Source organism: Cebus imitator, unplaced genomic scaffold (genome assembly GCF_001604975.1).
Source record: "Cebus imitator isolate Cc_AM_T3 unplaced genomic scaffold, Cebus_imitator-1.0 Scaffold536, whole genome shotgun sequence".
NCBI lineage: Eukaryota > Metazoa > Chordata > Mammalia > Primates > Cebidae > Cebus > Cebus imitator.
In genome coordinates, this window is record NW_016107851.1 from 458,809 (window position 1) to 475,674 (window position 16,866).

Consider the following 16,866-nt stretch of genomic DNA (forward strand, 5'->3'; position numbering starts at 1 on the left):
AGGCTCAAGCAATTCTCATGCCTCAGCCTCCCGAGTAGCTGGGACCACAGGCACGCACCACCACATCTAGCTAATTTTTGTATTTTTAGTAGAGACGGGTTCTCACTGTGTTGCCTAGGCTGGTCTCAAACTCCTGGGCTCAAGCAATCTGCCCACCTTGACCTCCCAAAGTTCTGGGATTATAGGCGTAAGCCACCACACCCAGCCTGCCACACACCTTTAAACCATCAGATCTGATGAGAACTCACTATCATGGAACAAAATGGGGAAAATCCCCCCTATAACCCAATCCCTCCCAACAGGTCTCCCCCAACACGTGTGGATTACAATTCGACCTGACATTTGGGTGGGGACACACAGCCAAACTATATCAGATGCTGTGGGGGCTGGGGACACTGAGACCACTCAGACCTGGTGTTTCTGTCACTCCTCTGGGCTCTCTCTCTCTCCAGGACCTCCCTCCCCTTCCACAGCATAGAACGGAAGTGCTGTAATGTGCAACTTGCAAAGGAATTCCTTAAGACATACGTTATCCACTCATTTTTTAGAACAGTTTTAGGTTATCAGCAAAATGGAAGGGAAGGAACAGAGACTTCGTGTACACCCCTCCCTGCCGTCTCTGCCATATCGGCATCTGCACCAGAGCGGCAGACTGCTTATGGGCCATGAACCTACAGTGATGTGGCACCATCACCCAGTCTACAGGTTTTGCTGGTTCACTTTCGCTGTGGCACAGTCTATAGGTTTGTAGAGATGTCCGATAATCCTTGTTCCATTTTGGAATCCCTGGGTAGCTGATCTTGTAGGAATGGACTTCCTTCAAAGTGGAGGCAGGCAGATCCTTCAGACAGTGCACGGAGCCCGTTTTCAGTTGCTTTTCTAATTCTCATCATTTACCTCAACATGCTCCTGAGGTCTTGCTTCCTCTTAAAATCCTTGTCTACTTGGCGGCATCACTCTGAAACTCCACTGATCCCTCAGCACCTGCTGATTACACGGTTAGGAGTGCAAGGGCAGGATTCGTGCTTTATTTATCTTTGGGTCTGTAGCATCCAGCAAAGCACTCAGTAAATGTACAGCAATTGATGCAACCTCTGAACAAATACACAGTGTACTGAGAATCTACACACGGAGAGGCACAAACAAGACAAATGTGAGTACTACAGGTGGCACACTTGGTGTCACACATGTGCCTGTGTATTCCTCTAGGTGGTTCCCAGGAGCTCTGCCACTGCATATCCACTAGTGACAGCTGCGCTCCCCCGCCCCAGCTGGGTAGCTGCTTCTCCCACATACGGGTCCAATTAAAATTGTCAGGAATAAATTCCTCTGGCCTTTGACTTCTCAAGAGCTAAGAAGGCTTGCTAAACATTCTGGCATGACGTTTGATGATGAAACCAAATAAGTGCTGGCCAAAAATGACAAGAGTATTTATTTCCCCCTCTTCCTCAAGATGTGCTCCATGCAATGTTCCATCACATTCGTCACTCATCCGTCTGGAAGTATACAACCAATCGTATATCTATCACATGTTGTTCTGGCTTTTTTTCCCCCCCAATTTCCAACCTGTAAAGGACTTTGAGAACAGTGAGCCATAAGCTTGCCAATAAAGAGCCATCTGTGGTATGGGACTGGCTTATTTCACACACAATCTGCCAACAATGAGGGCATGATTAGAAACACACTGTGCTGCACAGAGCTATGGACACTGCTTGTCTTTGATCTCCCTCAGCAATCCCTGCTCTGTGCGCATTTCTGATCCCTGCTCCCAGTCCACGTGCTTTTCCCCCAACCATAACAAATGGTTAAAACATCTAATGTATGTATATCTGTGCACTCTGAAAACAGCAATTGTCCCGGGGAAGAAGTGAGTTTAAGAGAGAGCTCTAGGGCACTCATCACAATGCCGGCCCGGTCCTCCACGCGGTAGCAGCCCTTTGGACTGGGGCTAAGTGCTTATTCCATACTTTGTTCCTGGTAAGCTCAATTTCTTTACCTTAGGATAACTTTGCTGGAAAGGCCTCAGGTTCAGCCCACCATTGTGGCCTCTGTGGCTGTCGCAGCTTGTCCCCAACATGCTATGGTGTTGGGTCCCCTTCTCGTCCCCTTGGGATTTCTCCTGCCGGCCCACAGCCAGAACAACTAGGCCTGCTACTCCACCATCCCTCTGTTTTGTTTTGTTGGCAAAAGTAAATCCTTCTACTAGATATGCATGGCGATTACTAATAAGTGAATTTTAAGAGCAGTATCTTAAGAAACAGAAACATGATTTGGCCCTTTTAGTAAACTGAATAAATTTTAATAAATCAACTTTGAAAGTTTTAAGAGTTAAAAAAATCTCAAAGTTGAGATCATCAGAACAGCTTGGCCTCAAAGCACAGCGAGGGGGATTCTACAGGGTCTGAGCCTTCCTAAGTGAAGCTGTTTCCTACAGGCTCCCTGCTCCAAGTTCCTAGCTAAAAGCCCCTTCTCTCCCATGACTGGCAACAAAGAGCAAAAATAACTTTGCACTTGATGCTGAGTCAGTGTAAAAAGCCATAAAAAATTTCCCCTAAATGTCATAATGTTTGCCTCCTTTGAGGCTTCCCTACTCCTACTGGGTCTGGATAAATTAACACTGGGCTTGTATCGAGTCACAGATCTGGGCCCTGCCAAAAGGGCTTCCTCCTAGTGTGTGATGTTTTTCCTCCCAACTATTGATACAAAATGCACTGGAACAGAAATCAGCAGAAACGAGTCAAAGGTGTGTGCACACACGTGCTCATGGAGATGTACAGCTGCGCTTAGAATTCCTTTGTGGAGTCTGGTTTGGTCTTGGTTTTCTTGGTGTTCGATTCATTCTTCTATGTAAATTACAAAAACCCTTCACATTTCTTCATGGATATTGAGTCCATGTTCTCCAGAGAAGCAGAACTAGTTGGATGTACGTTTTGGAGATTATGAAGAACTGGGCCATGTGATAAAGGAGGCTGAGCAGTCCTGTGGTGTGCCATCTGCGAGCTGGAGACCCGGGAAGCTGGGGGTGTGGCTGCAGTCCAAGTCCGAAGGCCCAAGAACGGGGAAAGACAATGGTGTAGATTCCAGCTGGAAGGCAGGAGAAGACGGATGTCGCAGCTCAGCAGGCAGGCAGGAAGCAAACAGGCAAATTCCTCCTTCCTGCGCCTTTTGTTCCATTCAGGGCTTCAACAGACTGGATGAGCTTCCCCGCCACTGGGGAGGGCCATCTGCTTTGCTGAGTCTGCTGAGACAAGTACGAGTCTCATCCCAAAACACTCTCCAGACACGCCCAGAATGTTTCATCCTGGCGCCCTGCGGCCAGTCATGCTGACACACAGAATTAACCATGGCATGGGTTCTTCTCAAAGCAGTGATAGGAGCAAAGAGAAACATTTTCATAGTTCCCAATTATTTTTATTGAAAACTATGTATGATGGAATTGTTGAAACCTTCCAGAACTGGGCTCCAAACATTTGATACCTACTGTGGTCCTGGCCTGGTCACACGCTATTTCCTGGGATGGCTCCTCCTTCACTCCCTCGGACCCCGATGAAATCACGCCCAAATCACTCTATGCTGATTTTCTAACACATATCTGCAATTGAGCTGGCAAAAAGAAAACTATGAGTATGACAGATACGTAATGCACAGGTTAAGTGCAAAGGGAAGAAAAACGCCAAGTGCAGGGACGAGGAGGGACTCACCCCTTTAGAAGTTTCTACTTGAGCAGCTGGAAGCCTACATGCCACTCATGAAAACGGTGACTCAGGGGGAGTATTTGGCATAAAAGAGGAATCTGATGTTGGAGGTCAAATTCGAAGTGTCTTTAAGACCTACAGGTAATGCAGACAGCTTGACAAACACATGGAACTCAGGGCAAAGGCTCTAAGGACAGCAGCTGACACCTTGTGTGGCAGCCTTGAAAGCAGCATGCTAGCCACTTACGTTTTGGAAGGGAAAATGGGTACAATGTTGTCTGCCACTTTGGGGCCTTCTTGGGTCACATGCATTTTACATTTATGCAGTTGATATATGTATGTTTCCTGAGTCTTTTATATATTAGACACCTTTATGTTTCCGAATCCTTTGTTATTTTGTACTACAAAAAGCTGAATTCTTATTTCAAATATGGGCAAGTTAGAGCCTCCCACATTGCCAAGGTGAATTAACCACACTGATATCATGAGCTCTCTTTTGAATTAGTTTTCCAGTTCACACCTACCATTTATTTCAAGATCGGCTTCAGACTTGTTCCTGAAACACTCCCTAACCAGCACCCTTGCAGGAATGAAGACACACCACACACATCTACTCCATTACTGCATGTACTCAAGACTTGGCTTTTATATGATCTCTCCAAAGTGCTCCTCTAGTGGGTATCTTTCACTCACCACTAATTGAGGATAAAATACTTGAAGGCACGAGCCCAGTGCCTGTGAGTGTGCAATTAACCTCAGACCAAGGAACTGCCAAATGCATCTGGATTTCAGCAAGGCACCTGACAAAGTCCTTCAGGATGTTTTTGTACCTGAGCTAGGGAAATGTACCTGGAGAACAGCTCATACTGCCAGATCTTACTCAAAAGATGCAGATGAAGCAAAATATCAACCCGAAGGGTAGTCCCTGATGGCCCACCAGCCCTGCGCTTGGCTCGTTTTTGACAAGTCTCCTAGATTTGGTTTCAGACTTGCTCCTCCTGGAGACACTGCCTAACCAGCACCCTTGCAGAAAACTGGTGAACTAGAAAAGGCCTGTGTGTGTCACGTGGCCATGCAACACTACTGTAGTGTGTAAGGAATGCGTAGGAGCCTGTAGGGCAGGAGCGAGGTCTTCTGGGGACCTGCATGAGGTACAAAGGGCGGTGGACAAGGAGCCAAGGGAGGTAGCTCTAGCCCCGTCAGCACAGTGACAGCTTGAGGATGCTGGGCAAGTCCCAGGCTGGGCTGTCTGCCTCCCTAGTACCGCAGTTATCACTGACTGCTACCTCCCAGGTTCATGTGCTTCACATGAGACAGCTACCAGACCGGCCCCTGGAAGCTGGAAAATGCTAAGTAAATGTCAAGCTCAACTGTTCACATTTCACCTCAGTCACTTTTACTAAATCTGGCTAAACCTTGAGTACAGGAGATGAGAAAAGGCCCAAATCTCAACACCTACACACTAACATTTTATTCATTATCCACCAGTTCTTTCATAGATTATTCTCAATGTTTACACATCCATAAAAACTTTAGTTTTTTTGGAAGCTGGTGGTAAATTATAACTACAGAAGAGAATTTTCCCAAGGGGGCTGTGGCTTATGGATTTATTACCATCATAAGGGAAAACATTCGTAAAATAATTTGCTATTATGATTTATCCAGCTGTTATTGTGAAGAATTCATGATTTTGTGGTGTCCCTTGGAGGTTTCATTTGCTCTGACTCTTGGTCAGAATTACATATGCTTTTATCAATTTTTAAAGATGAGTACAAAGCTGAGATGTTTCCTGAGCCCTCATATATCTGAGAATGTCATTTGATATCTCAGCCTTCATCTCTCAAAACTTTTTTCAGTTGGCTTTTTTTTTTTTTTTTTGAGACGGAGTTTTCGCTTTTGTTACCCAGGCTGGAGTGCAATGGCGCAATCTCGGCTCACCACAACCTCCGCCTCCCGGGTTCAGGCAATTCTCCTGCCCCAGCCTCCTGAGTAGCTGGGATTACAGGCACGCGCCACCATGCCCAGCTAATTTTTTGTATTTTTAGTAGAGACGGGGTTTCACCATGTTGACTAGGATGGTCTCGATCTCTTGACCTCGTGATCCACCCGCCTCGGCCTCCCACAGTGCTGGGATTACAGGCTTGAGCCACCGCGCCCGGCCTCAGTTGGCTTTTAATAGTGATGAACACTTGCATTTTGGTCACCGTAATTCTTGCTCCTTTATGGGTGTGCCTGTTATTTCCAGCTGAATATTTTTAGTTATTTCCCAGGGTTCTGAAAAATATCCATAGGTACTCCACAAAGAGTGTGGGCCATAACCAAACCTGTCTGGGAAATACTAGCTCATGTATGCAATGTCAAATCTGGTTTATGACTGAAGCGTTGCTCATGTGCACAGTGAACCTTCAAAACATCCAAGTAATCCCCAAATATATTTAATAACAGGACCCTTCTGAGTTCCTGGAATACCAACTAACCATTCCTGAGAAGTGTTCTGCAAAGCCCAATTTGGGATATGCTGGCCTGTAATTTTTCTTATTTTTTAAGACAGGGTCTTGCTCTGTCACCCAGGCTGGAGTACAATGGCACGATCTCAGCTCACTGTAACCTCCGCCTCCTGGGTATAAGTGATGCTGCTGCCTTAACCTCCTGAGTAGCTGGGATTACAGGCGCGTGCCACCACACCCGGCTAATTTTTGTATTTTTAGTAGAGACAGGGTTTCACCGTGTTGGCCAGGCTCGTCTCAAACTCCTGACCTTGTGATCTGCCTGCCTCGGCCTCCCAAAGTGCTGGGATTACAGGCGTGAGCCACCACACCTGGCCTAGTGATTTTAATTATATTTCATTTAAACTCCCAAGAAAGCAGAATATGTCTAGATTAGGGTCTCTTTTGACTATATTTTAATCTGGAAGTCAGGATTCTCTCTTTTGTTTGCTTTTTTTAAAAAATGATGGTTAAAATATATGCAATATAAAATTTACCATAAAGCAGAACCATTTGAAAGTATATAGCTCAGTGGCACCGAGGACATTTACACTGTGTGCCACCATCAGGGATTCTCTTTTGAATTGCACAGTCATTCGTTCAGCTTAACAAGGGTTTCTTGAAATCAGTGATTAGCATTCATTCACTAGTGCCCCTACTAAATGCTAGGCCCTGGCTGAAGCACTGGTTGGCACTCTGGGGATTACAAGAGTACACCAGAATTTATTTCTGGTTATTGCTTTTGCTGCACATGCCCTGGCGTCATCTGAGGAATTCTAGAATTCAGAGGGTGTGGACCTCTACTCTGCCGTCTTACTATCTGCTCTCATTACTCCCCTTTAACCTGTATTCTGAGAAACGTTTCTCAGGTTTTTCCTTGACAAATTTCTTCTTTTCTGATTCTGACAATGTTTTAAATTATTGTACTGTGGTTATCATTTCTCTGCATTTCTTTATTTTACCCATCTTCTTTTTTAACTTGTCCTATTATCTTTTTAGTTCTGCTTGTTCTTTACGGTTTTCAACTTCATAGATACCATGTTTTCTCAAATCTCTAAGAATTCTAGAGAAGGCCAGGCACAGTGGCTCACACCTGTAATCCCAGCACTTTAGGAGGCCAGGGCGGATGGGTTACTTGTGGTCAGGAGTTTACCAGCCTTGACCACATAGTGAAACCCCATCTCACTAAAAATACAAAAATTAGCCTGACATGGTGGCGGGCACCTGTAATCCTAGCTACTTGAGAGGCTGAGGAAGGAAACTTGCTTGAACCTGGGGGGCAGAGGTTGCAGTGAGGTAAGATCAAGCCGCTGCACTCCAGCCTGGGCAACAGAGCAAGACTCTGTCTCCAGAAAAAAAAAAGAATACCAGAGAGAGAGAGAGAGAGAGGTTTGCTGCAATATACAAGGAGAAATTTGCTCCTTTAAAAAAATAATTTTGGCCAGGCACAGTGGCTCACCCTGTAATCCCAGCACTTTGGGAGGCCAAGGCGCGTGGCTCATTTGAGGTCAGGAGTTTGACACCAGCTTGGCCAATATGGTGAAATCCTATCTCCATTAAAAATACTAAAATTTGCTGGGTATGGTGGTGCACACCTGTAATCTCAGCTACGGGAGATGGAGGTTACAGTGAGCTGAGATGATGCCATTCCACTCCAGCCTGGGTGACAGAGTGAGACTCTGTCTCAAACAAAGTAATTTTCAAAGTTCTGATTTTCCAGCATCTTCTAGGTGATGTCTTCCTTTCCCTTTTCTGAAGAATGCTTGTAAAAAGGCTCCACACAGACTTCTTTTTTTGGTTCCTTACCCCTCCAAAAAAGGCCTGATAAAGATGCAGGGGTTTTGTCACTGTTGGTGCACCTGGGTGCTGATGAAAGCACTTTTCAGATTTACCTGTAACTGACTAGCAGGTTGATGTCCATTTCTCCAAGTCTGTTTCCTAGAATGAGCTGGCATCTGTGTAATGCCAGTTTGTCAGGATAAGATCTCTTCTTCAGTTAGCTTGGATACTGTGAATTAATAGGGTGAGACATAGATCAACAGCGAGATTCCTCCCCGCACACTGGACCAGAGCCCTTCCTTGAACGCTGTCTCCCTTCCTCAGCTCTGCTTTGGGTATAGAGGAGACACCACTGCCAGGCTTGCTCGACTCCATGCCCAAGGCTGTGTGAGCTGCAGTTTTCAAGAGCTGCTGTATAGAGAAGCTCCGATGGGGAGCAGCAGGGGGAGGGACCCACTGCAGCACTCGGTCAAATGCGAAGCCCTATTCAGGCGGTGCCGGCTACTCTGCTTTGTGGTCAGTGCTGATTTGGATTTCTAAGGGTGAGCAGGAGGTGGGAAAGCATGAAGGGTTGATTCCGCTTGCATCCAGGTGCACCTGGCACAGGCAGGTCACTGATGGCGTTTCTCTGTCCAGTCTCATCTGTTTCTGAGCATGAAGAAATTCCTCCAGATTCTGCGAATAGGTTTTTGTGTGTCCTAGTTTTGGGTGTTTTGAATCTTTCATTTCATCACTGGTCATTTGGTGGGAAGCAGGAAGAGGCTGTTAGCAGATGCCTTTTTAAACTGGAAATCTACAAGCATTGACTTTAACGGTGGGAAAAACCCATTAAATAATTTATTTACTGATATTAACAAACCAAAATACAACATGGTATGCAATAGTGTAAAGCAAATGAGTTCCAGATAAAAACAGGCATGGTCTGAAACCTTCATTTCCTGATTCCCCATTTGCTTGACACTGGCACGTTACTCATTAATTGTACCTGTACTTACTCATTCTACCTTCATTGCCAAGTCAGAGTGTTCTGAGTCTATCTGCCTAAACATTCAGGAAAAAACAGTGCAGATAATTACATGTATTTTGGAGACCACACTTGCTTTGCTGGTTGCTTGTATCTGACTATTTAAAGTGCATTTTCTAAGCCTACTTTAAATAGAGTTCTTAAGAAACGGTCATCATTCCTAAAAGAACTATATGTGTAACCTTTCTGAAGATTGCTTCAAACTGTGTCTTAAACAAATACTTTTGCTTTTAATTAAATATTTAATTAAACCAATTAGAGATCCATGGAAAGCAGAAAAAGTTCAACAGAACAGTGGTTATACTAAGGAAATGCCCATACCCTCCATTTAACAATGCCACGTAGAAGTGTCATTACCAGCTCAGAGATTTCCATGTGCTCAAACATTTGCCAAATGGGTGAAACGCCAGCATAATTAAAACAAATGATTTATTCCAAGTTCTAACACTTTAAAGTTTTTCAGAAGTTATTACAGAAGTGAACACTGAAATCAGAAATAAGCTCTCACCACTGTAGCATTTATAATAAAGTCATTATTTACATGACCTTGATTTAAGAGGTTTAGAGTATTTCTGTTACTCAGAATCCATGAGAAAAGTTTCGAAGTCCAGATCCAAGTCAGAAATGAGGGCACTGACGAAGTCATCAACAGAAGGACACTTCTGAAGCATACCTGCAAACAAAGGAAAGGTCAGCACTGCATTCACCAGGAGGTAACAGGAAGCACAAAGACATAAATTCAAATCCACTGGCTTTCTGAAATAAGACTCTGGCTCTATAATCTGATTGTAAGAATGTCTTATAAAGTCATAGGCAGTGTGTGGGCCTTGGAGCTATTTATAATTTTGATTCATTTTTACTATCAAATTAATCCTTAGCTTAGAGATTCAGGCCTAAATATATTTTCTAAGGGCTTTTATTTTTGCATATATGACCTACACTTAGAGAGTGATACTAGAAAACTGAATTTTTTAATGACCATACACTTAGAAAGTGATATTAGAAGGCTGAATTTTTTTTTTTTAGTTATCTTTGGGATGATTCAGAATTTAATAAGTTTAATTATCTATCAAGTTTTGCTATCAAGTTCTATATACTTTACAATCAATCAGATGTTAATTCTTTTCTAGAAGTCTTATAACAGAATCAAGTTATTGGCTTTCCTTCAGATTTTCCTGTCCCACAGAATTCCTAGCTTTGCAACTTACTGTGTAACACAGAAGTCACCTAAAATCTCTGGCACCCAAGTTTCCTACAAGATTGCTCTGAGGATCAAACAAGATGGAGCAGAATCAATGAAGCAGCATGCCTAGCATATGTTAATAATTCAATAAAATGCGAATTCATGTGCTTTCTTCACTCTAAAGAAACCAAAGGCAAAGGTTTATGCATTTAGCCTTATTGCTTCAACCTACATTCTTGGCAAGAAATGCTAACTCAAGGGTTGAACAGGCTCTATATGCCGACATGTACTTTGGGAGAGGAATTCTATAGAACGGTTTTCAAAATCAAGGCATTAAAAGATTGCGGGAATCCTCTATTGTTCTCTTATCTGCATTGCAATTCAGTGAATATGTATGAAGCATCTACTGTGTGTAAAGGGTCAGGCCAGGTCATGGGCATATGGGCGGGTAGGCTCAGTCACAACATGAGGGTGAGAAGGACACTCACGGTGGTGGGCTGGGCGGAACTGCATATCCATATGGGGGAAGCTAACCTTGACCCCTCCTGGATACCATACATAAAAATTAATTTGAGGTGGTAACAGACCTAAATGTAAACACTAAAATTATTGTCTTAAAAAACCCCATGAAGTATCTTTCTGACTCTGAAGTAGGTACAGTTTCTTAGGACACAGAAAGCAATGACCATAAAAAGAAAAAAATTAATATGTTAGATTTCATCAAAATTAAAAATGTCTCTTGAAAAGAAACCATTAAGCCAACGAGTAGGCAAATGATAGAGTAGGAAAAAAATACTCACAGAACATATCTCACATAAGACTGGTACCAGAATACATAAAGAACACCTTCAACTCATCGTAAAATTTTGTAAAATTACAAATAGACAAAAGATTGTACCTTCACAAGGTCAGACCTTTCACAGAAGTATCTGAATAAATGACACAACCAATAGGCACAGAGAAGACATTCAACATCATTAGTCATTAGGGAAACGAAAACCATACCCACAATGAGATACTATTACACATCCACCAGAATAGCCATTTTTTTTTTTCTTTTTGAAGATAAGGTCTTGCTCTGTTGTCCAGGCTGGAGTGCAGCGGTGTGAACGTGGCTCACTGCAGCCTTGACCTCCCAGGCACAAGTGATCCTCTAGCCTCAATTTGAGAGTAGCTGGGACCACAGGTGTGTGCCACCATGCCCGGCTAGTTTTTAAACTTTTTGTAGAGATGGGGTCTTGCCATGTTGCCCAGGCTAGTCTTGAACTTCTGGGTTCAAACAATCCTCTTTCCTTGGCCTCTCAAAGTGCTGGGATTACAGGCGCGAGCCACCGTGGTCAGCCAGAATTGCTAAAATTAAAAAGGCTAAAAATACCTAATGTTGACAAGGCTGTGGGCAACCTGAATTGTCCTACATTTGTGATGAAAGGATAAAATGATATAACCACTTTGGTAAAAGGTCTAACAGTTTCTTATAAAACTAAACATATACCTACCCTAGGACCCAGTAATTTCATTCCCAGGTATTTATCCAAGAGAAATGAAAGCATATGTCAACAAACAACTTGCACAACCCTATGCTGGAAACAACCCAAGTTTCTAATACTGGGATATGAATACACACACTACAACACATTCATATAATGGAATATTACTCGGCAACAAAAAGGAACAAATTACTCATACATGTAACAACACAAATGGATCTCAAAAACATTATGCTGAGTGAGAGAAGCCTTATAAGAAGCAGTACAAACTGTTTGATTTCATTTATATGAAGTTCACCAACATAAGACCTAACACATAAAAACCCTAGATGAAAACCTAGGCAAAACCATTCAGGACATAGGCATAGGCAAGGACTTCACGACTGAAACACCAAAAGCATTGGCAACAAAAGCCAGAATAGACAAATGGGATCTAATTAAACTCCAGAGCTTCTGTACAGCAAAAGAAACAATCATTAGAGTGAACTGGCAACCAACAGAATGCGAACAAATTTTTGCAATCTACCCATCTGACAAAGGGCTGATATCCAGAATCTATAAAGAACTAAAACAAATTTACAAGAAACAAACAAGCCCATTCAAAAGTAGGCGAATATGAACAGACGCTTTTCAAAAGAAGACATACGTGAGGCCAACAAACATGAAAAAATGCTCATCATCATTGGTCATTAGAGAAATGCAAATCAAAACCACATTGAGATACCATCTCATGCCAGTTAGAATGGCGATCATTAAAAAATCTGGAGACAACAGATGCTAGAGAGGATGTGGAGAAATGGGAACACTTTTATACTGTTGGTGGGAGTGTAAATTAGTTCAACTATTGTGGAAGATTCCTCTGGACCTAGAAATAGAAATTCCATTTGACCCAGAAATCTCATTACTGGGTATATACCCAAATAATTATAAATCGTTCTATTATAAAGACACATGCACAGGTATGTTCACTGTGGCACTGTTTACAATAGCAAAAACCTGGAACCAACCCAAATGCCCATTGATGATGGACTGGACAAGGAAAATGTGGCACATATACATCATGGAAGACTATGCAGCCATAAAAAACGATGAGTTCATGTTCTTTGTAGGGACATGGATGAATCTGGAAACCATCATTCTCAGCAAACTGACACAAGAACAGAAAATCAAACACCACATGTTCTCACTCATAGGCGGGTGTCGAACAGTGAGAACACGTGGACACAGGAAAGGGAGCATCACACACTGGGGTCTGTTGGAGGGGGTTAGGGGAGGGACAGCGGGAGGTGGGGGGGTTGGGGAGGGATAACATGGGGAGAAATGCCAGATATAGGTGAAGGGAGCATGAAGGCAGCAAACCACATTGCCGTGTGTGCACCTATGCAACAATCCTGCATGATCTGCACATGTACCCCAGAACCTAAAGTACAATTAAAAAAGATGTACTGATGTCTACTACTTTGAAATGCATAAAAATACAAGGCCAGGTAGAGAGATGAAGAGATGTAAATATAGGAAAATGCTGACTAAATGGCAAGTATATGAGTGTTTATTGTACTATTCAATTTTTCTGAATATTTGAAAAATTTTAACATAAAATCTTGAGAAAAAGTAAACTGTAGATGCTAATAGCATACAAAGTGCAGTCAGTGTGGGAGAACAGAAGAGAAAGATGAATTCCAATGAAGAGATTCAGAAGGTTTGTGAAAGAGACGGAACTGGCAAGCAACTTAACAGATGGGGCCTTTTGCGTGGAGGAGGCGATATAGAAAAGGCATAAACGTGGGAAAATGTACAATGTGTGCTGACCAGGCGGGGTAGAGTAAGGCTGGAAGAGACTCTGGGAGAGGAACAAGAGAGGAGCCGGGGCTCTGAACCACGGCGACCCACAGAACAGGAAGGACAGACTGAGCTGGAATCCAGGAGGAGCAGGGCGGTGTGGAAACACAAAGGAATAATGGGCAGTTACCAGAAGAGAATGTCACTGCTATGTCTATTTGCACAATTCAGTTCCAAACACAGTGTTCTTTTTTACAGTAAAATAATCTAATGCATGAATGCAGGCCTTGCCTCTGGCCCAGCTGTCAGAACGACGGAAGCGCTGGGTACGTGATGACAGCTAGAGCAGCAGAGTTGACACTGTACCTTCTAGATGCAGGTTACCACTCGAGTAGACTCTACCTGATAAATCAGGTTTCATGCATTCCCTATGTGCCAGGTTTCTTGATACAGAGAACATTTGGAGAAAATATTTAATTAAGACATGGCTTTCCATAAAATGTGCTAGTCTATCACACCATTTTCTTCCTTTTAGTATTTGAAACGTTTCTATAATTACATGCCTGGTCGTTTATAACTAAATGACTGGAACGGTCAGAGGGGAAGCCATTTATTCAGAGCCAAGCTATTCAGGTAAGTATGGCCATCCTGTTCTTTGAAGTGGTTCAACAGACTGCCAATATAAACATGACCCTGCCCTCTCCTTCCCAGTAGACAAGCCCAACTAGCACACGTCCTTCTCCAATTTCCCACCTTAAATAATCCCTGTATCTCATAGAATGGCAACTGCGGCCACAAGAAACAAATATATAAACTTGTGGGATTTTCTAAAGAAATATGGTTAGGGCTAAATGGTTTGGTGAATTTGTACGTAATGGGATTGCTGAAGATGAAGTTTCAAAAGGGAGGAAATGAGGACTTGTGCCTGGAGGGATAATGGAGAACAGTTACTGGGGAAGAATCCTGGGCACTGTTATGCTAGCCCTGCTCTAATTAGATTTAAATGTTCTGCGAGTGTCAACATGAACTAAACCCTACACAGAGAATTAAAAGAAAAACCCAATGTTTCAGGCAGTTCTACAAGTAAGAAAAATTGGCTTCGGCTTTTATAGATGGACATAGTCAAAAAATTCCAAGAAAGCTTTGATTTCTTTTTCAAAGCTGACAAAAATGTTCCCTTTGCCTTCAAGTCTTAGTTTTCTAGGCACCCCTGGGAACCAGCTTGGAGCTGTTAACTCCAACTCAGGTGGGTGGAGTTAACGAACGCATTTCACTGTGGAAATCACCTAAATTAGGGGGAGAATGAATGGATCTTGCCAAAAGGCTTCAAATAGGCAATAACTTTTCAACTAAAAAGAGGGAAGTGTCAGCAGCAATATAAGAAAGACAAAATTGCACCAGGACACACACTGCATATATGAGCTCACAAAAGGAAGCAGGTACATCTCCATCTATTTGTCCTATGGAGAGGGACAGAGAATATACAAAGGGTAGTTAAAGAGTGAGAATTTAATGTATTTTTCTCCTCATTTTACCTGAGACGCAAATGGGCTAAGAAAAGATGTTATAAGCCAGAACATTTTTGTTCTGATGGCTCTGCTCAAATTAACGTGTTTCATAACCCTGAAGTCCTAGGGTAATTATTCTAGGCCTGACTAAAATAAATTATGATATCGACAAGATTCCAAGGCTGAGTCTTAAAGCGGCAGGGTTTCCAAACTGTGTCTTTCCAGTCCTTTTCTTCCAAGTGACTGCAGACATACAGCTGGAAAGAAAGTGAGGAGAAAGATCCCATGCAGGAGGACCTGACCTGCAGACAGCTGGCCTAGACGGGGCTCATCAGAGAGAATGCCAGTCACTCCAATCCCAGAACCATGGCGGCTATGTACAGAGCATTCACTGTGCTCCAGGCACTGTCCTAAGAGCACTGGTCCATGGGCTCCTTAAAACACACCTTGAGAGAACTATCTTCACAAGTAAGAAAACTGAAGCCAAGAGAGTCACACGCTCATAGGTTTGTTTGTTTGAACCCTGGCAGTCTGGTTACCGAGCCCATGTTCTTAAAGCACTATGATATATTGCCTCATGCCCTGAAATTCTGTCAATTATATTTTTAAAAGGTCTACATTTAAATATCAGCATCCTTGATGTCCCAGAACTTACATATGTGGAAAATCCTGAGAGAAAGGTCTCATTGTTTCCTGATGCCACCCATGTACCCAATTTATACAGCTTCTGTTCTGTGGAGCACTTCAAATGCGGTCATGACTGTGCCCATCTAGCTGGAAGAGGAGGGCGGAGATCACTGGCTTTGTCTCACAGGGCTGTCGTCTGGTCAGTACCAATGGTGGCTTGGCCCAGGTGTGACTGGGACACTGGTGACTAGGACAGGCACTCAAGTCACGACCAAAAGCCTCCTCCCATCAGGGCTCACGGCGCTCACAATGCTTGGTGGCTGCTGGAGTTCCTGTCTTGGCATGATACCGAGAGAAAAAGTACCCAAGAGTTCTGTGCTTAGGGATGTTTTCTGGGTGCTCTCCAAGTGTCTGCGGTAACACCTTCAAACAAGAGCTCTTACAGGTTTAAGGGGCTCCAAACTATGCCTATTTCTACACTTTCGCCAAGAAAAAAATTCTGTCAGCTCCAGAATGAGTTCAATGTGTACAAAGCTGCAAGTTCATAACCTGTTATTTTGTAATACATAATGAACACATAATCCAACCAGACCTTCATTTAAAAATCGGCATACTCATGGCCTAACCTGTTTAACCCTTTGAATGCCCTTTTAGACATACAACTAATATAATTATTTGAAAACATGATTGAGAGCATTTTGTTGGCAGTTAGATTACGCCTGCAAGCCAACCTTGCAAAGGTGGAATCTTGTTCTGGCTCCCCTTCCTAAGCCCCTAGGGTGATATGGTTGGTGTATCATTTAATTTCATAAATACAGAGGATTACCAGGCAATTATAAAGTAGAATTATTTTAAGGCTTGGAAGAAGAAGAAGAATAGGTACATCTTCTATTTGAGTTTATTTCATATATTGCTTGACACCAAGCAAGGGTGTCCAATAAAATGAAACTACGGCTGTTTGATCAATGGCTAAGTATAATTCAAGTTTAATGAAAGTCAAAGAATGAATGAATAAACTATTAATTGAATATTTGTAATGGTTTTTTCCACTCATTTACCCATTTATTCTATCTGTCTGAATACCTAGTATGAATTTTAAAAGGGCAAAAAAAAAAAATTACTTGTTACTTATTAGGAAGATGTTACACACCAAGCTTGTCCAACTCGTGGATGTGGGCTGCATGTGGCCCAGGATGACTCTGAATGTAGCCCAACACAAATTCATAAACTTTCTTAAAATACTATGAGATTTTTTTTTTGGGTGAGTTTTTTTCTTTTTTTTTTTTTTTTTTTTTTTT

The 16,866-nt window shown here is 42.8% G+C and overlaps 1 protein-coding gene across 2 annotated transcripts in view; it reads right to left on the reverse strand.

Annotated features, from left to right (window-relative positions):
* Nucleotides 1-9,395: 9,395 nt before the first annotated feature.
* Nucleotides 9,396-16,866, reverse strand: part of LOC108293389 (mitochondrial intermediate peptidase) — a 163,527-nt gene continuing 156,056 nt past the window's right edge. The window contains exon 19 of one of the 2 annotated variants that reach the window (XM_037733523.1): nt 9,396-9,657. In XM_037733523.1, the coding sequence (XP_037589451.1) occupies nt 9,560-9,657 (98 nt within the window). In that variant the 3' untranslated portion in view covers nt 9,396-9,559. The remainder of the gene's footprint in view (nt 9,658-16,866) is intronic. The other variant, XM_017514721.2, reaches the window with a different exon arrangement.